This window comes from Periophthalmus magnuspinnatus, chromosome 19, assembly GCF_009829125.3.
Source record: "Periophthalmus magnuspinnatus isolate fPerMag1 chromosome 19, fPerMag1.2.pri, whole genome shotgun sequence".
In the NCBI taxonomy this organism is placed as follows: Eukaryota; Metazoa; Chordata; class Actinopteri; order Gobiiformes; family Gobiidae; genus Periophthalmus; species Periophthalmus magnuspinnatus.
Window position 1 is genome coordinate 3,057,636 of NC_047144.1, and position 20,480 is coordinate 3,078,115.

The 20,480-nt window shown below is 44.7% G+C and overlaps 1 protein-coding gene across 1 annotated transcript in view; it reads left to right on the forward strand.

The window, feature by feature from the left end:
- LOC117387611 (glutamate receptor ionotropic, NMDA 2C) overlaps positions 1-20,480 on the forward strand; it is a 73,095-nt gene that overhangs the window by 5,032 nt on the left and 47,583 nt on the right. Inside the window, exons 3-5 of the mRNA XM_033985149.1 lie at positions 15,967-16,032; positions 17,504-17,692; positions 19,797-20,131. Coding sequence (XP_033841040.1) covers positions 15,967-16,032; positions 17,504-17,692; positions 19,797-20,131 — 590 coding nt within the window. The remainder of the gene's footprint in view (positions 1-15,966; positions 16,033-17,503; positions 17,693-19,796; positions 20,132-20,480) is intronic.

The following is a 20,480-nucleotide window of genomic DNA, read 5'->3' on the forward strand; positions in this document are numbered from 1 at the left end:
CTGGTGTGATGTGCAGTAGTTTCATTAGTGCGATGCAGCTGATTGTGTTGTGATCGTGCTCTGAAGGGGGAGGGGCTTAGCACAGAGAGCAAAGAGAGGAGGGACTCAGAGCGTCAAAAACGAAGGTGAAACTTACGAAAAAGGAAACGTGGTGATATAAATATGTGATGTGTTACAGTTAATACCCCACAGAAGTAAATACCTCCTCTTTAATACCCCATAGAAGTAAAATACTCCTCTTTAATACCCCACAGACGTAAATACCTCCTCTTTAATACCCCAGAGAAGTAAATACCTCCTCTTTAATACCCCACAGACGTAAATACCTCCTCTTTAATACCCCACAGACGTAAATACCTCCTCTTTAATACCCCATAGAAGTAAATACCTCCTCTTTAATACCCCACAGACGTAAATACCTCCTCTTTAATACCCCACAGACGTAAATACCTCCTCTTTAAACGTCGCTCTGCTGTGGTCGTCCTGGGGCAGGCTGCAGAGGAGTGGCTGGTGTTCTGCTCTTCTTGTCTCTTGTAGCGCTGCTCGTTTCACGTGTTTCAGTGACGGCTTCCCTCCGCTCGCAGCTCCATCAACACGTCGTATTTTTAGACCCCGTCACCAGCTCCACGTGAAAACGAGACGCCAAACTTTTATTTTTAAAATCTGATAAAAAGTGAAGAAGCAGAAACTGAGGACTGTCCCAGAGCTCGGACCAGAGTCAGGACATTTACCTGAAAAAGAACAGGCACAACAAAGAACAAAAACACTGAACCAGGACTGAACCAGGACTAGACCAGGACTAGACCAGGACTGAACCAGGACTGAACCAGGACTAGACCAGGACTGAACCAGGACTGAACCAGGACTGAACCAGGACTGAACCAGGACTAGACCAGGACTGAACCAGGACTAAACCAGGACTGAACCAGGACTAGACCAGGACTGAACCAGGACTGAACCAGGACTAGACCAGGACTAAACTAGGACCAGACCAGGACTAAACCAGGACTAAACCAGGACTGAACCAGGACTGAACCAGGACTAGACCAGGACTAAACTAGGACCAGACCAGGACTAAACCAGGACTAAACCAGGACTGAACCAGGACTGAACCAGGACTAGACCAGGACTAAACTAGGACCAGACCAGGACTAAACCAGGACTAAACCAGGACTAAACCAGGACTAAACCAGGACTGAACCAGGACTGAACCAGGACTAAAACAGGACTAAACCAGGACTAGACCAGGACTAGACCAGGACTGAACCAGGACTGAACCAGGACTGAACCAGGACTAGACCAGGACTAGACCAGGACTAAACCAGGACTGAACGAGGACTGAACGAGGACTAAACCAGGACTGAACCAGGACTGAACCAGGACTAGACCAGGACTAAACCAGGACTGAACCAGGACTGAACCAGGATGAAACCAGGACTGAACTAGGACTAAACCAGTCTTAAGCCAGGATTAAATCAGGTCTTAACCAGGACTAAAGCAGATCTAAACCAGATCTAAACCAGGACCAAAGCAGATCTAAACCAGATCTAAACCAGATCTAAACCAGGTCTAAACCAGGACTTGAATGGTCCCTCAGCCTGTTGAATGCAGCAGGTGCTTGTGTCTTGTAGACTTGAATACAGATCTGATTATGAATGAGACGAGGCGTTTGATGGCGGTGCGTAAAAAGCAGCACCTCTGTAACACAAACAGGAAGAAAAAAGACGAGAGGAAATGAGACGCGTGAATGGGGTTTACGGAGTCTGAGGGGACGCATTTGAATGTGACACGTGATTGGGGTTCACAGAGTCTGAGGGGACGCATTTGAATGTGACACGTTGATGAGGTTTACGGAGTTTGAAGAGAAGCATTTGAATGTAGCACTCATCAGATGCACCGTGTAATTATCTCACTCACAGACATGGAGTTATTTATAGACACGTCATTGTGTGTGAGCATGGAGGAAAAACACAGGTCTGAAACAGGACTGAAACAGGACTAGAACAGGACTGAAACAGGACTGAAACAGGACTAGAACAGGACTGAAACAGGACTGAAACAGGACTGAAACAGGACTAGAACAGGACTTAAACAGGACTGAAACAGGACTGAAACAGGACTAAAGCAGGAGTAAAACAGGACTGAAACAGGTCTGAAACAGGACTATAACAGGACTAAACCAAGACTAAAGTAGGACTAGAACAGGACTGAAACAGGACTAAAACAAGGCCGCACTAGGACTAAACCATAGTCTGTATAAAGAGGTGTGGCTCCAGTCAAATGAAGCTCATGTGGAGTTTCAGTTTTAGGGGCCAGTTTGGAGCTGAGTTCCGTATTTGGAAAAGCAGGAGCCAGAGTCAGAGCCGGAAGCCCAGACTCACTTCCTATTCGTATCGCGGCGGCTGGCGGGGTCGCTATGTCCATTTAAATTCACCTTGTTCCGGAGGCTGTGGGCTCTCGTTACTATTCAGGTGGTTTTATTTTGGTTGTAGTTTTGACTCCAGAGCCAGTCGACTCATTGGTCACATGATCATTCAACACAACTCAAACTACTTTATTTCAGGTTTTAGCAGCGAAACATTTCACAGATTCTCAGTTGAAATGAAGAAGCAGCGCCACAAAGACGGAGCAGTTTAGGAGCATTTACAGTAAAAGTGGGCGGGGCCAAATAAGGTCTATATACTTCAGACTTAATTGATATTCTCTCAGTGTTACATGAAATGAGAGTAATTTATTTACTTATTTATGTGTCTTTCCTCCTTTTACATTAACATGGACTAGTTGTTTCCAGTCTGTGTTTGCAGCTCAGGTAGTTTAAAGATGTTTACAAAGTGGACACACATCAGCCATTGAACTGTTCCAAATGGATTTATTTTTGCTCTTTGGAGACGTGAGGACGTCTGTGTGAGTTTGGACAAACATCTCCCTCATTTTTACTTTTGTACATTTATTTTCACTTAAGACACTGATACTCCTCAAAAAGTTCATAAAATCACTCGTCTGGTTCCATTTTAGACAAATATAATGTGTGAATGTGTCGAGTCTTTAGGACTAAACCAGGACTAAACCAGGACTAAACCAGGACTAAACCAGGACTAAACCAGGACTAAAACAGGACTAAAACAGGACTAAAACAGGACTAAAACAGGACTAAAACAGGACTAAAACCAGGACTAAACAAGGGCTAAACCAGGACTAAACCAGGACTAAACCAGGACTAAACCAGGACTAAACCAGGACTAAACCTGGACTGAACCAGGACTAAACCAGGACTAAAACAGGACTGAACCAGGACTGAACCAGGACTAAAACAGGACTAAACCAGGACTAAACCAGGACTAAAACAGGACTAAACCAGGACTAAAACAGGACTAAAACAGGACTAAAACAGGACTAAAACAGGACTAAAACAGGACTAAAACAGGACTAAAACAGGACTAAAACAGGACTAAAACAGGACTAAACCAGGACTAAACAAGGACTAAACCAGGACTAAACCAGGACTAAACCAGGGCTAAACCAGGACTAAAACAGGACTAAACTAGATCTAAACCAGGACTAAACCAGGACCAAACCAGGACTAAACCAGGACTAAACCAGGACTAAACCAGGACTAAACCAGGACTAAACTAGATCTAAACCAGGACTTCAGTCGGCCTACACCAGTGCAGCAGATAGTTGAATCTTCTTCGTTGTAAACTTGAACAAAGCCGACGTTGCGAACAGGACGAGTCGTTACCTTCAACATCCTCGCTCTGGATTGGCTCTTCGGTTGCTATGATACTCACTGAATCTGAGCTGAATCTTTTTTTTTTCTTTCCCATTTTCATGCATTTTTACACTGATTAAAGCTGAACCGACACCGGACTGGGCACAGAAGCAGAGCAGGCGACACGAGAACAAACAAAAAACATCGTAAAACATTGACATCGTAATAACAGTTTGATTTTTAATTATTATTGTAGTGAAGCGTTTGATTTAAATTCTGCTTCATTTCAAACGGTAACACTCTCCCACTCTCAGTTTGAACCATTTTAAACACATCTGAGCCTGTGTGCTTCCTCTGTGGGATTAGTTTGCAGTTAAAAGAGTCTCACATTGGCTTTTGTTACATAAATAAATATAAAAAGAGTCAGTGTTTTGAGCGGCTCTTTGAAGAGAACAGATCCAAAAGACTCGGATCTCACAAAGGAGCCGAAAGTCTCATCACCAGAGTTTTGTGAGTCTGGATATTAACTGTGTTTTTACGACTCCAAAGTATCAGGGTTTGTGCACGTCTGTGTAATCCCTCAGTCACCCAGGTGTGATCCAAGAATGATCCAGATGTGATCCCAGTATGATCCCAGTATGATCCAGGAATGATCCAGATGTGATACAGGTATGATCCCGGTATAATCCAGGTGTGATCCAGGTATGATCCGGGTGCGATCTAGATGTGATCCAAGTTTGATCCAGGTATAATCCATGAATGATCCAGCTATAATCCAGTTATAATTCTGGTATAATCCAGGTATAATCCAGGTATGATCCTGGTATGATCCTGGTATGATCCCGGTATGATCCCGGTATGATCCTGGTATGATCCTGGTATAATCCATGAATGATCCAGGTATAATCCATTTATAATCCAGGTATAATCCAGGTATAATCCAGTTATAATCCAGTTATAATCCTGGTATAATCCAGGTATAATCCAGTTATAATCCTGATATAATCCTGGTATAATCCAATTATAATCCCGGTATAATCCAGGTATGATCTTCTTATTGTTACTGTTGTTTGTTCGTATTAACAGGCCTGTCACAATAATAAAATGTGAAGTTCAGTTCACTGCTGAATAAAGATGATAATATTGAAACACGGACACAATGACCCTGAAGTAGAATCACCCACAAAAAATATTATAAATGTGTTTTTTAACCATATTATACCCGCTGCAATAAATAAAGAGCAGAATGAAACACGTTAGTCTTTAGTTTGTATGTAAAATGAGTCATGGATCTTATTTATTCAAACCTCTTAAAAAAAACACCACAATAAATATTGACCCTCAAAAATGATATTTCCTTCTGTCATGTATTGGACAATAACTGGATGTAGTAATAATCGTGCCAGGCTACAGAAGAATAGTCCAAATAACGAGGCGGACGACGACGAGCTGCTGAACATGACGCACGGAAAAGTCCCACTGAAAAAATAAGTCTAGACTCAGGCCACTTAAAATAATTAATTTGTGGGTCAGGCTTTGTTCTGTTTGATTTGAATGTGTCCTACCCCAGACTCCAGTACTTAGACAGATTCGGCTCCTCAGAGATTCGGCTCCTCAGACAGATTCATCTCCTCAGATTCAGCTCCTCAGATTTGGCTCCTCAGATTAGGCTCCTCACAGATTCGGCTCCTCACAGATTCGGCTCCTCACAGATTCGGCTCCTCACAGATTCGGCTCCTCACAGATTCGGCTCCTCACACTCCTCTGTTCATCTTAAATGACCCAAGGGGAAAGTATCAAACACAAAAGCAGATTTTAAAAGTTTAGCAGATTTCACTATATTGATATGAAAATGAGCCACGTGTGTCTGTAAAGAAATGTGCTCAGATATGCACAAAATCTAAACCAGGACTGAACCAGGACTAAACCAGGACTAAACCAGGACTGAACCAGGACTAAACCAGGACTAAACCAGGACTGAACCAGGACTAAACCAGGACTGAACCAGGACTAAACCAGGACTACACCAGGACTGAACCAGGACTGAACCAGGACTAAACCAGGACCGAACCAGGACCGAACCAGGACCGAACCAGGACCGAACCAGGACCGAACCAGGACCGAACCAGGACCGAACCAGGTCTAAACCAGGACTACACCAGGTCTAAACCAGGACTAAACCAGGACTAAACCAGGACTAAACCAGGACTGAACCAGGACTGAACCAGGACTGAACCAGGACTGAACCAGGACTGAACCAGGACTAAACCAGGACTGAACCAGGACTAAACCAGGACTAAACCAGGACTGAACCAGGACTAAACCAGGACTAAACCAGGACTGAACCAGGACTAACCATCACTGCATACAGAATGTTTGTGTGTCGTCCGGTGCTTTTCTTTTGTAAACATAATGGACGAGTTCAGAGTTGAAATAAAAGCACATTTCTTAAATGGAGTTAAATTGTGTGAGACGAGACGAGAGGTTTGTGCAGTGAGACGTGTTCACCTGGAGTTTAAATGTGATTTTACAGAGTCAGAGAGAGAAAGACACGAGAGACTGAACACGAGGGTTTATGTAGAGTCACATGGTTTATATAGAGTCACATGGTTTATATAGAGTCACATGGTTTATATGGAGTCACATGGTTTATGTAGAGTCACATGGTTTATGTAGGAGTCATAGGTCAAATCTTGGACTAAACTAAAATAAAGACTACACTAATCTTGGCTTAAACCAGCACCAAGCCGGGACTAAACCTGGACTAAACCAGGACTAATCTGAGACTAAACCAGGAGTAAACCAGGAGTAAACCAGGACTAAACCAGGACTAATCCGAGACTAAACCAGGACAAAACCGTGACTAATTTGGGACTAAACCAGGACTAAACCAGGAGTAAACCAGGACTAAACCAGGACTAAACCGGGACCAAACCAGGACTAAACTTTTCTAAATGACACAGACTCAGGGTGTGTTTAGTCCGAGAGCAGCAGAGCGTGGTCGTTTGTTTTCACGCTGAGAGACGTCTTTGAATAAAAAATCATTTGGTTTTGGGATCATGAATTATTGTAGCGTCAGCGTCTTTGTAAATTAGACGGACATGAACATTTTAAACCAAGTGGTGGCAGAGTGGTTATCCTGCCTCCTCCCCTCAGTGAGGAGGTTGTGGGTTAGACTCCTCCTGTCTCTGAGTGGCGTGTGCATGTTCTCCCTGTGTCGCTGTGGCAGAGTGGTTAGCCCGTCTCTCACTGAGGAGACTGAGGCGATAATTTGAAATCTGCCCTGGCTAAATTAGACTGTGAATCGCTGCACACTAGGGGGCAGAATACTCACTGTGGAGACCTCAGAGGAGAAAGGAGACTGGGCTTGTCCTAAAAAGGGCCAGTCCAGTTTTAGTCCTGACCTCATGGAGTCCTGGTCTAGTCCCAGTTTAGTCCCGGTTTAGACCTGGGTCACTCCTTGGTTTAGTTTGATTTCAGTCCTGGTTTTGTCTTAGTTTGGACATGATGGAGTCCTGGTCTAGTCTTGGTTTGGGCCTGGTTCAGTCTTAGTTTTGTCCTAATTTAGTTTTGATGTAATTCTGGTGTAGTCCTGGGTTAGTCCTGGTCCAATCTTGGTTTAGTCCTACTTTAGTCCTGTTTTAATCATGGATCAGTCCTGGTTTAGTTCTGGTTTAAATCAGGTTTATTCCAGATTTAGTCCTGGTATGATCCAAGTTTTGTCCTGGTTTCGACCTGCTTTAGTCCCACTTTAGTCCTGGTTTAGTCCTGATTCAGTCCTGGTTCAGTTCTGGTTTAGTCCCGGTTTAGTCCCGCTTTAGTCCTGCTTTAGTCCCGGTTTAGTCCTTGTTTAGTCTTGCTTTAGTCCTGCTTTAGTCCTGGTTCAGTTCTGCTTTAGTCCTTGTTTAGTCCTGCTTTAGTCCTTGTTTAGTCCTCTTTTAGTCCTGGTTTAGTCCTTGTTTAGTCCTGGTTCAGTTCTCGTCGTTCCGGTGTAGTCCTGCTTTAGTCCTGGTTCAGTTCTGCTTTAGCCCTTGTTTAGTCCTTATTTAGTCCTCCTTTAGTCCTTGTTTAGTCCTGGTTTAGTCCGTGTTTAGTCCTCCTTTAGTCCTGCTTTATCCTGGTTCAGTTCTGCTTTAGCCCTTGTTTAGTCCTTGTTTACTCCTGGTTTAGTCCTTGTTTAGTCCTGCTTTAGTCCTTGTTTAGTCCTTGTTTAGTCCTCCTTTAGTCCTGGTTCAGTCCTGCTTTAGTCCTGGTTCAGTCCTGGTTCAGTTCTCGTCCTGCTGAGAGCCAGACGTCTGTTTCCATCGACCTCTTTATGAAGCACAACCCATTTGTGTTTTTTAGATCAACACATGAAAGATCCACATCCCTCTAGTGCGAGGAGGAGGCAGGGCTAACCACTCTGCCACAGTAACACACACTCCACTCTGAGACATCAAGAGTCTAACCCACAACCTCCTCACTGGGGGGAGGAGGCAGACTAACCACTCTGCCACAGCACTTTCCCTGAACGTTCCGTGTTGTGGGACTGTCTCCTGTCACATTTCCATACGCTGTGCAGTGGGGCTGAGCCGGAGGACCTAATTACCCCGATCGGAGTGACAGATCCTGGGATAGAAGGAGAGGAGCGAGGGGGGTGGAGGTGTGGACAGAAGGAATGGTTAAAGTAGTAATAGTAGTAATACCTAGTAGAGTGGTAGCAGTAGTAATAGTAGTAGAAGTAGTAGCAGCGGTGATTGAACTTTCGACTCTTTTATGGGATCTGAATCTTTTGGATCTTTTCACTTCAAAGAGCCGTTCAAAAGACTGGCTCTTTTTATATTTATTTATATGACAGAAGCCAATGTGGGAACTCATTTTATCTACAAACTAATCACAGACCCAACGACCGACGCTCAGATCTGTTTAAAACCGTTCAAACTGAGAGTGGGAGTGAGCCACCGTTTGAAATGGTGCAGAATCTACATCAAACGTTCGTCTACAATCTAAAATAGACTATCGTGACGACGCCAAACGTGTTTCTGTGCGCAAATCCACCTTGTGATGTCATGAAGTGGTAGCGTTCAAGTTAGCGTCTACCTTTTACTTTAAGTTCAGTAGAGATTGGAAAAAATTCAAGGGGTGAAATGATCCAGATGATTCTACTGAAGGTGGAGTTTAAAAACACAGTGGAGCACTTCCTGTATCACCACATGATGACATCACAAGGTGGAACAGAGTGTTTTCAGTTTGAGAGAAGAACTCAGCCTAAATCTGCAGGTTTGTGTGTTAAACATGTGAGAATGAAACAAAACTCAACTCCAGGTTTGTTTGTGATGAGGAAACAACATTAGAACATAAATCAGAGAATAGTGTGAGCTCTTTACCTTCACTTCTGTTTCCAGTGAGATATTCAGGTGCTGGAGCTCCCTCTGATGTCACAACGGGGAATTAACCAGGTCAAAGTAAACAAACCCTTAACTATGTGAACAGAGCCCTGCATAATGAGCCCGGTGATGGTTTATAGACTTAAAAACTGTGCAGGAGCGATCTGGAGTTTTATCTATGATGCAACAATCCAGGCAAAATGCAAACAGACCATTTTTGAGACATTCGGTTCATGAAATAAGATTTTATACAATGTTCAAACACACACATGTACAGGTGAGGTGTCCCTGTCACACACAGGTGAGGTGTCCCTGTCACACACACACATGTACAGGTGAGGTGTCTCTGTCACACACACAGGTGAGGTGTCCCTGTCACACACAGACACACAGGTGAGGTGTCCCTGTCACACACACAGGTGAGGTGTCCCTGTCACACACACAGGTGAGGTGTCCCTGTCACACACAGGTGAGGTGTCCCTGTCACACACACAGGTGAGGTGTCTCTGTCACACACACAGGTGAGGTGTCCCTGTCACACACACACACAGGTGAGGTGTCTCTGTCACACACACAGGTGAGGTGTCCCTGTCACACACAGACACACAGGTGAGGTGTCCCTGTCACACACACAGGTGAGGTGTCCCTGTCACACACAGGTGAGGTGTCCCTGTCACACACACAGGTGAAGTGTCCCTGTCACACACACAGGTGAGGTGTCCCTGTCACACACACAGGTGAGGCGTCCCTGTCACACACACAGGTGAGGTGTCCCTGTCACACACAGGTGAAGTGTCCCTGTCACACACACAGGTGAGGTGTCCCTGTCACACACACAGGTGAGGTGTCCCTGTCACACACACAGGTGAGGTGTCCCTGTCACACACAGACACACAGGTGAGGTGTCCCTGTCACACACACAGGTGAGGTGTCCCTGTCACACACAGGTGAGTTGTCCCTGTCACACACACACATGTACAGGTGAGGTGTCTCTGTCACACACACAGGTGAGGTGTCCCTGTCACACACACAGGTGAGGTGTCCCTGTCACACACACAGGTGAGGTGTCCCTGTCACACACAGGTGAGGTGTCCCTGTCACACACACAGGTGAGGTGTCTCTGTCACACACACAGGTGAGGTGTCCCTGTCACACACACACACACACAGGTGAGGTGTCTCTGTCACACACACAGGTGAGGTGTCCCTGTCACACACAGACACACAGGTGAGGTGTCCCTGTCACACACACAGGTGAGGTGTCCCTGTCACACACAGGTGAGGTGTCCCTGTCACACACACAGGTGAAGTGTCCCTGTCACACACACAGGTGAGGTGTCCCTGTCACACACACAGGTGAGGCGTCCCTGTCACACACACAGGTGAGGTGTCCCTGTCACACACAGGTGAAGTGTCCCTGTCACACACACAGGTGAGGTGTCCCTGTCACACACACAGGTGAGGTGTCCCTGTCACACACACAGGTGAGGTGTCCCTGTCACACACACAGGTGAGGTGTCCCTGTCACACACAGGTGAGGTGTCCCTGTCACACACACAGGTGAAGTGTCCCTGTCACACACACAGGTGAGGTGTCCCTGTCACACACACAGGTGAGGTGTCCCTGTCACACACAGGTGAGGTGTCCCTGTCACACACAGGTGAGGTGTCCCTGTCACACACACAGGTGAAATGTCCCTGTCACACACACAGGTGAGGAGTCCCTGTCACACACAGGTGAGGTGTCCCTGTCACACACACAGGTGAGGTGTCCCTGTCACACACACATACAGGTGAGGTGTCCCTGTCACACACACAGGTGAGGTGTTCCTGTCACACACACAGGTGAGGTGTCCCTGTCACACACACAGGTGAGGTGTCCCTGTCACACACACAGGTGAGGTGTCCCTGTCACACACACAGGTGAGGTGTCCCTGTCACACACACAGGTGAGGTGTCCCTGTCACACACACAGGTGAGGTGTCCCTGTCACACACAGGTGAGGTGTCCCTGTCACACACAGGTGAGGTGTCCCTGTCACACACACAGGTGAGGTGTCCCTGTCACACACACAGGTGAGGAGTCCCTGTCACACACACAGGTGAGGTGTCCCTGTCACACACAGGTGAGGTGTCCCTGTCACACACACAGGTGAGGTGTCCCTGTCACACACACATACAGGTGAGGTGTCCCTGTCACACACACAGGTGAGGTGTCCCTGTCACACACACAGGTGACGTGTCTCTAAATGTCCACATATGTCTCATGTGTGCGTGGTTTGCGTCTCTACCTGATTTGCGTCGCTGCTATGCTAATATATGCACCACTTCCAGGTCGAAACCACGAGGCTTTGACAGAACGGGAGCAGGTCCACTCACTTTATGCATTTTAAGACAACACGCTGCATTCCACACGGAAATGTCATGGAAAAAGAAAAATCATTTTAAATACTTGAATTTATTGAGTTTGAAACACTTTCGACGTGTTTAGTTTGATCACACACATTATGTCGTCTAAAGAAAGAGAGTTTTTTATAATCATCCTGGTATCGGTATCGAGTCTGTTCCTTAGTATCGAAATCGAGTTTGAAATTTCAGTATCGTGACAACACTATCATGAAGATCGTTGCCTTGCCTGAAATGTTTCCCTGTATGGCTTTAAATTTAAACTTGTAACATGTAAGAACACACATGCTTTTTCAAGTTGTTGTTTTTTTGTTTTTTTTTTGCAATAGAATTTAAATAAATCAATTAATAAATGCAAGATAGTTAAAGTGCATATGACGGACAAAGACTCATTTCACTAAAACACAGGATTTTACCAAAACAAATGACGTAAACAGACACATAGAGGTAATACCATAACTGTTACCTAGCAACCATGAGGCCAGACAAAAACAAACATCTTTATTTAATTAAATGATGGCTTAAAGTGTCCTTGTGCGTTAACAGTCTCTGGATTTTTATTTTTTTATTTTTATTTTTCTGTGTTGATGACAGACGCAGAGAGATTCTGTTTTACAACTCAGCTCTACTTCCTGTATTTAAATCACTTTAACTTGATAAAGAGGAGGTATTTACTTCTGTGGGGTATTAAAGAGGAGGTATTTACTTCTATGGGGTATTAAAGAGGAGGCATTTACTTCTATGGGGTATTAAAAAGGAGGTATTTACTTCTGTGTTGTATTAAAGAGGAGGCATTTACTTCTATGGGGTATTAAAGAGGAGGTATTTACTTCTATGGGGTATTAAAGAGGAGGTATTTACTTCTATGGGGTATTAAAGAGGAGGTATTTACTTCTATGGGGTATTAAAAAGGAGGTATTTACTTCTGTGTTGTATTAAAGAGGAGGCATTTACTTCTATGGGGTATTAAAGAGGAGTATTTTACTTCTATGGGGTATTAAAGAGGAGGTATTTACTTCTATGGGGTATTAAAGAGGAGGTATTTACTTCTATGGGGTATTAAAGAGGAGGTATTTACTTCTATGGGGTATTAAAGAGGAGGCATTTACTTCTATGGGGTATTAAAGAGGAGGTATTTACTTCTATGGGGTATTAAAGAGGAGGTATTTACTTCTATGGGGTATTAAAGAGGAGGCATTTACTTCTATGGGGTATTAAAGAGGAGGCATTTACTTCTATGGGGTATTAAAGAGGAGGTATTTACTTCTATGGGGTATTAAAGAGGAGGTATTTACTTCTATGGGGTATTAACTGTAACACATCACATATTTCCATTTCCATTTTTCCTTTTAATGTTTTGAAAATACTATATTTGCTGAAAACAATGAAGTAAAATGTAGTTTTTGACGCTCTGAGTCTCTCCTCTCTTTGTGCTAACCCCCTCCCCCTTCAGAGCACTATCACAACACAATCAGCTGCGTCACACTAATGAAACTACTGCACATCACACCAGGTTTGTGAAGTCGTAGTGCACAGTTTTGCATCATGTTTTTGTAGATTTATGGAGAGTTGTCGTGTGGGAGAGTGGGTGATGTAGGTTTGTGGGCGGGGCCTCGTACAGAATCTTACAGCTAACCGTAAGGGGGGTTTGAATAGATCTCTAGATTACTCAAACATGCACGGACGCCTCTAAAACCTCTTCAGACGTGTTTTTGATGAAGGAACATCGTCTTAACGTGGTAGAAATCTTTCAAAAAATTGAGTTTGGACGCCACCCCCACGTTTAACTTTCGTCACGTTCCTACAGCTCCGTTAGACTTTGCGATCGTTTGAGTTAGCGCGACCTTTTGGCAGACATTTTGTGTGTTTTCCGAACCCGCTCCGTGGCTCCTAACATGGCTGCCGTCGCGGGGTAATTGGCCGCAGCTGCACGTTCCGCTCGGATGGCTTTCTGACGGGAACACACCGCTCAAACGCGTCCGCGAGCTAAAAGGTGCTAACGCTAGTCGAAAAGTCAAAAGTGGTGCGTGGATTTAGAGACGCAGCTGTTAATTATACGAGTTGGAGGGTGTAATTACAAAACTTTTCTAAACCTTCCCTTCATATTATGCAAAACAAGCTTTTATGAGTTTTTAATCTCATTGTAACAAAGTTCTCTTATAATTAGCTCGCTCTGTGTCGTATTTGATTCTGTCGTATCGGGTCCGTGGCAAAATAAGCTGAAATTCTAACAGCTTCTATATTTAAACCATTTGCGGTGGTCCAAAGTTCTTCCTCACTTCTGTTATTCACTCAGAACGTCCTAATTATTCACCATGATGAGTTTACAAGCGCTTTTCACACGTCTCAGACACCAGAGTGGAGTTTTTTAAATGTGTAGATAATTAAATTTTAGTTTAAATGAGGAAAATGTGCAGCTTTGGGTTGCCAAAAAAAAAAAAAAGTATAAAAACATGAGCTTGTCCTGCCTTCTGCCACCTGGGCAATTTCGAGTACCACATGACATCACACAGCACTGTCCTGATTACAGCCAAGTGAATTTGAAGTGTGAGTACCGGATAGACAAAGCAAACTTATTTCTCCAGACCCCACGCCTCCTCCTCCTCCTCCCTCTCCCCTTTAGTCCTCCAAACTCCGCCCCTCCTCCTCCTCCCCCTCTCTCTCCTCTTTACTCCTCCAAACCCCGCCCCCTCCTCCCCCCTCCCTCTCCCCTTTAGTCCTCCAGACCCCGCCCCTCCCCCCCTCACTCTCCCCTTTAGTCCTCCAGACCCCGCCCCTCCTCCTCCCCTCCTCGCTCTCCTCTTTAGTCCTCCAGACCCCGCCCCCTCCTCCCCCCTCCCTCTCCCCTTTAGTCCTCCAGACCCCGCCCCTCCCCCCCTCCCTCTCCCCTTTAGTCCTCCAGACCCCGCCCCTCCCCCCCTCACTCTCCCCTTTAGTCCTCCAGATCCCGCCCCTCCTCCTCCCCTCCTCGCTCTCCTCTTTAGTCCTCCAGACCCCGCCCCCTCCTCCCCCCTCCTTCTCCCCTTTAGTCCTCCAGACCCCGCCCCTCCTCCTCCCTCACTCTCCCTTTTAGTCCTCCAGACCCCACCCCTCCTCCTCCCTCACTCTCCCCTTTAGTCCTCCAGACCCCGCCCCCTCCTCCTCCCTCACTCTCCCCTTTAGTCCTCCAAACCCTGCCCCTCCTCCTCCCCCCCTCTCCCCTTTAGTCCTCCAGACCCCGCCCCCTCCTCCCCCCTCCTTCTCCCCTTTAGTCCTCCAGACCCCGCCCCTCCTCCTCCCTCACTCTCCCTTTTAGTCCTCCAGACCCCGCCCCTCCTCCTCCCTCACTCTCCCCTTTAGTCCTCCAGACCCCGCCCCCTCCTCCTCCCTCACTCTCCCCTTTAGTCCTCCAAACCCTGCCCCTCCTCCTCCCCCCCTCTCCCCTTTAGTCCTCCAGACCCCGCCCCCTCCTCCCCCCTCCTTCTCCCCTTTAGTCCTCCAGACCTCGCCCCCTCCTCCTCCCTCACTCTCCCCTTTAGTCCTCCAGACCCCGCCCCCTCCTCGTCCCTCGCTCTCCCCTTTAGTCCTCCAGACCTCTGTTTGAAATACGGTTGAGGGCTGTTGTAACGACTGACGGGGGATCAGAGAGACAGGACTCGGGCTTCGTACCAGTCGTGGAGAGCTGGGTCGGAGACAGAGGAGCTGAGTGAGGTCTGACGAGGCGCAAAAAAACATCCAACTTAGAAATGAGCCGCAAAATACAAAAAACAAGAGACGGAGCCGAATGATCTGGCGCTGAGAGGCGGGTCCTGGCTCCCTTTGTCCTCCTCCAGGCGCGGCTTGATTGACAGTTAGTGGCAGGTGTGTGTGTGGGAGGAGCCCGAGTCTCCGCCCAGCTCCAGGCTCTGACACAGAAGGGAGGAGGAAAACAGCACAAAACACAAGGAAAACTGGGATCTGGGAGGTTTTTAGTCCCACTTTGTGTCCTTTGCACTGTCCTAAGGTGTGAACTTAGCGAAGATTTAGCGCAGACGACACCTTCGGGCAGCTCAGTGGACATTTAAATCTGCTCTAGACCTGAAGAAGCTGCTTGGACGAACGTATTTATGAAACCTTCTTTGCGTTATAATCCATGTGTGTTTGTGTAATACCATTTGTGTAAACCTCGTGTGCACTGAAGATGTCCTGATGGTGGAATTCTTTTCTCTGCCACAACTTGATGCTCTTGACATTTATGGATAAAGGTTTTCATCTGAACTTAGCTCGTTTCTCTCTGTAAACTGTGTAACTCTGTAGAAATCTATTAAAACACCATGTACGCGGTGTAGATATGTGTTCTAGGTATGTATTTATTCATTTAAACACATACCTAGGACACATATTGGTTGCAGAATAATGAAAAAGTAAAATGTTGCCAATAAACAGGAAGCTGAAGTCCAATAATCCCTCATCTCGTCACAATCACAATCTCATATTTGTGGTTTTGTTGTTTTTTTTGTTTGTTTTCAGTCGGAGGGCTCGTCGTTCCTGCAGATGGGAGCGTCTCTGGAGCAGCAGATCCTCTGTATGTTTAAGGTAAAACGCAGACACACAGAGGTCGATATACAGCAACTTTTAAAGGAATCTCCAAACTTCTGGTGCACAAATGTTGAAGCGTCTCTTTGTTTGTTTGGGATCGGCTCCACAAACTCGTCATTTTAATCTTCTGACTTAAAGCTCTTCCGGCTGACAGCGATCACGTCTTTGGGGTTGAATCACGGCTCCACTTTGCGAAGATATTATGAAAAAAAATAGTTCCACTTTTGTTTGTTTTTACTGACAGAGAGGATGTTGAACTTTGCTCCAGTTTTTGTTTGATGTGGACAGGCCCAGTAGTTAAAGTGTTAAAGTTCATTTACCAGGTTAGACTCATTCACTGCACGTCATTTTTGTTTTTTATGATGTTACTTCTTGGTTGGACACAGCAGACGTGACAGATGTAGAGGTCATTTAATAACTGTTACCTAGCAACCATAATATAAACAAAGGCCAACACTTGTCTAAATTACACAATAGTTATGATTGTCTGAGTTTTACTCCATGAAAGAGTTAAACAGGAAATTAAAAACGCGACAAATCGAATAATGACAGGAGCTTTACACTTGATCTGATACAGAGACTTTGGTTTGAATTGTTCCTAAAGATCTTTGTTTGTCTGTTTATTTGTTGTTTGTCTGTTTGCTTGTTCATTTGTTTGTTTGTGTGATTGTTTATTTATTTGTTTGTGTTTATTTGTTTTTTCTGTATGTTTGTGTGTTTGTCTGTTTCTTTGTGTGTTTGTTTATTTGTTTTGTGTGTTTATTTTTTGTCTATTTGTTTGTGTTTATTTGTTTTTCTGTTTGTGTTTTTTATTTGTGTGTTTGTTTATTTGTCTGTGTGTTTATTTTTTGTCTGTTTATTTGTTTTTCTGTTTGTTTGTGTGTTTGTTTATTTGTCTGTTTGTTTATTTTTCTGTTTCTTTGTGTGTTTGTTTATTTATTTGTTTGTGTTTGTTTGTCTGTTTGTTTATTGGTCTTTCTGTTTGTGTGTTTTTGTATTTGTGTGTTTGTTTATGTGTCTGTTTGTGTGCTTGTTTATTTATGTGTTTGTTTGTCTGTCTGTTTTTGTGTTTGTTTATTTGTCTGTCTAATCGTGCGTTTGTTTCTTTGTGTGTTTATTTGTTTTTCTGTTTGTTTGTGTGTTTGTTTATTTGTTTGTGTTTGTTTGTCTGTTTGTTTATTGGTCTTTCTGTTTGTTTGTGTGTTTTTGTATTTGTGTGTTTGTTTATTTATGTGTTTATTTGTCTGTCTTTTTGTGTGATTGTTTATTTGTCTGTTTGTTTTTCTGTCTGTTTATGTGTTTGTATGTCTGTCTAATTGTGTGTTTGTTTATTTGTCTGTTTCTTTCTCTGTTTATTTGTCTGTTTGTTTATTTGTTTGTCTGTCTAATTGTGTGTTTGTTTCTTTGTGTTTGTTTCTTTGTTTGTTTCTTTGTGTGTTTGTTTATTTATTTGTTTGTCTGTCTCCAGCTGATGGAGGAGTACGACTGGGGCGAGTTCTCCGTCATCACCAGCTTACTTCCGGGATATGACACGTTCGTCGACATTGTGGAGACCTACACCGACTCCTCCTACTTCCTGTGGAGCCTGCAGGACGTGGTTACCATGGAGATGTCCGTGGGCGCCAACGACATCAAGACGCGACGCATTCTGCAACAGGTCAGTGCCGCCCCCTGCTGGTGGGTTAGGGAGGATGAACACGAGACGCCACAGTGGGGCAGCAGTGGATCTAGTGTAAAGTGTTGTGTCCTTGGGCAAGACACTGCAGTGTGTGAGTGAGAGTTAGTTCACTGTTAGCGCACCGTTAGCACACCGTTAGCCGCAGGTTAGCCAGTAAAAATCTATAAATAAGCCGCGCGGTGGTATAGGTCCGAAATTTACGGTAGTTCTGAAGGAGAGAGAATTTGCAGAGGAGATGTTTTCTGCATTTGAGAGTCACATGTTACAAATGAGCGGCTGTGATTGGACGTTCTATGGTCCGATTCCAAACTCTTCTAGATTTAAACAGGATGTAGAAAGGACCGTCTCCTCAGGAACGTATCAAGTCTGGAGTGAATGAATAATGCAGCGTGAAGCGACTTTGAGCTTCTCCCTGGGCTTCATTTCATTTATCTGTATTTACACAGAGACCAGCGAGAGCAGCAGACTCTTTCTCATGAGTGTTAAAATACAGAAGAATACACACAAAAACAAAGATGTCTGTGTGATCCCTCAGTCGTCCAGGTCTGATCCATCGCTAAAGACGAAATTAACTCTGTCAACTGGACAAATCGTTGTGGGAGTGAAGACGTTTCGCTGCTCGTCCAAGCCACTTCTTTATATCTGTCTGAAGGAGGAGCTAACTACACTGAAACTGTAAACAAACATTGTCTCCAGTTTCAGCCTTAACGACCCTATTCAACCTGTGATGGCCGCCTATTGTTCTCTTTGTTTCCTGTTTGTTTTGGGTCTGAGGATGGAGTTGTAGATTGGTGTTTTCGCTGATCCACTGAGCAATTTCCCTGTCAAACTGATAAGACAGCTGGAAAATATTGGCAAGAAATTAACAGAGAATAGAAATCACGTACGGTTTAACCTCAAATGAACGATAGAATCAGTTAATACCCAAAGTATCACAGAAGAAAGAACCTGAACGAGGGCATAGGGCAGCTAGCTTAACTCAGCGTTACCTTAGGAAAATTCTTGGCATTAGAAAGTTTAAAAAGCAGGGCAGTCACTTTAGTCCTGGAAGAAATAGCTCAGCGGATCTAAGAAAACACCAAGTTCACTGTTAGCTCATTGTTATCGCACTGTTAGCTCACTGTTAGCTCACTGTTATCGCACTGTTAGCTCGCTGTTAGCTCATTGTTAGCTTACTAATATCTCACTTTTTGCTTACTGTTAGCTCACCGTTATCTCACTGTTTTTTCACTGTTATCCCACTGTTAGCTCACTGTTAGCTCACCGTTATCTCACTGTTAGCTCACTGTTAGCCTGAAGCAGGGCATAGGGCAGCTAGCTTAACTCAGCGTTACCTTAGGAAAATGCTCGGCCTTAGAAAGTTTAAAAAGCAGGGCAGTCACTTAAGTCCTGGGAGAAATAGCTCAGCGGATCTAAGAAAACACCGATGTACAACTCTACCCTCAGACCCAAAGCAAACAGGAAACAAAGAGAACGATAGGCGGCCATTAAAGGCTAAATAGGGTCTTAAGGCTGAAACTGGAGACAATAGCTGTTTACAGTTTCAGATTTAATTTCATCTTTTGCTATATAAAAACAAAAACAAACAAAACAAATAAATAGGTCCATTTAAAACATTAAAAACAGGAGCAGGTGTGATTTTAAACGTTCATCTCCAGATTATTAAAGTGCATCCAGTTTCGCTCGTCCTTCAGATTTACTCAATTTTTAGTGAAGCAGAAAAAACAAATCTTTTTTACCCATTTCAGTTCAAGACCTTGTACAAAAAGCACAAAGAGTGAAAGATTCAGGCAGTTTCAGTTCAATTCAATTTATTTTTGTAAAGCCCAAAATCAGAACATCGTCGTCTCTTAGGGCTGAACACGAGGATTTATTTAAAAATAATATAAAAATAATCAACAGAAAACAAGGAAAAGGTCAAAAAAAGTTTATCAAGTAGCCCTTTAAAAATAAGTTTTTTACAAGGACAGAGTGATAAAAACATTTAAATAATTGCCGGTGCAGTGGGCAGTCCATAACAGAATATTAAAAGTCCTCAAAATGGCGCCCGTAAACCCGTGAACAGACTCGTTGTTGTTCTCAGGTGGACGCTCAGGTGCTGCTCGTCTACTGCTCGTACGAAGAGGCCCAGTACTTGTTCTTCCAGGCGGCCGAGGTGGGGCTGATGGGACCCGGGTACATCTGGATCTTACCCGGGATGGCGGTGGGTAACCCGGACAGCACCCCGCCCTCCAGCTTCCCCGTGGGCGTCATCGGGATCATCACGGAGCAGTGGAGGAAGAGTCTGCGGCAGCGCGTCAGAGAGGGCGTGGCCATCATCGCTAAAGCCGCCGACAGCTACAGGAAACAGCACGGGTTCGTACCGGACGGACACGCCGACTGCAGCGGAGCGGGAAAACACAACAGCACCCTCTACAGGTGAGGAGGGGCACTGCGGCAGACGACAGTAACTTTAATACATGTGATTTAGGGTTTGGAATTAATTGATTAATATCGGGGGCAGTTACTGAGAACAAGTCATTGTTAAAGCCACAGTATGTAACTTTTTTTGACTAAAATTGTATTGCACGTGACACTGATCAGGCTCGCATCTCCACAGACCTGGGCAGGACCTTCTCCTGGTTGTTTCCATGGAAATGTCGGCTTTGTTTTTGAGTATAATATTACACAGTATGACATAAAACATGGAGAATGTTCCAACATATGGATTTAACTTTGTGTATATACTGTATATGGAATCAAAAGTACATACTGTATCTTTAATAAA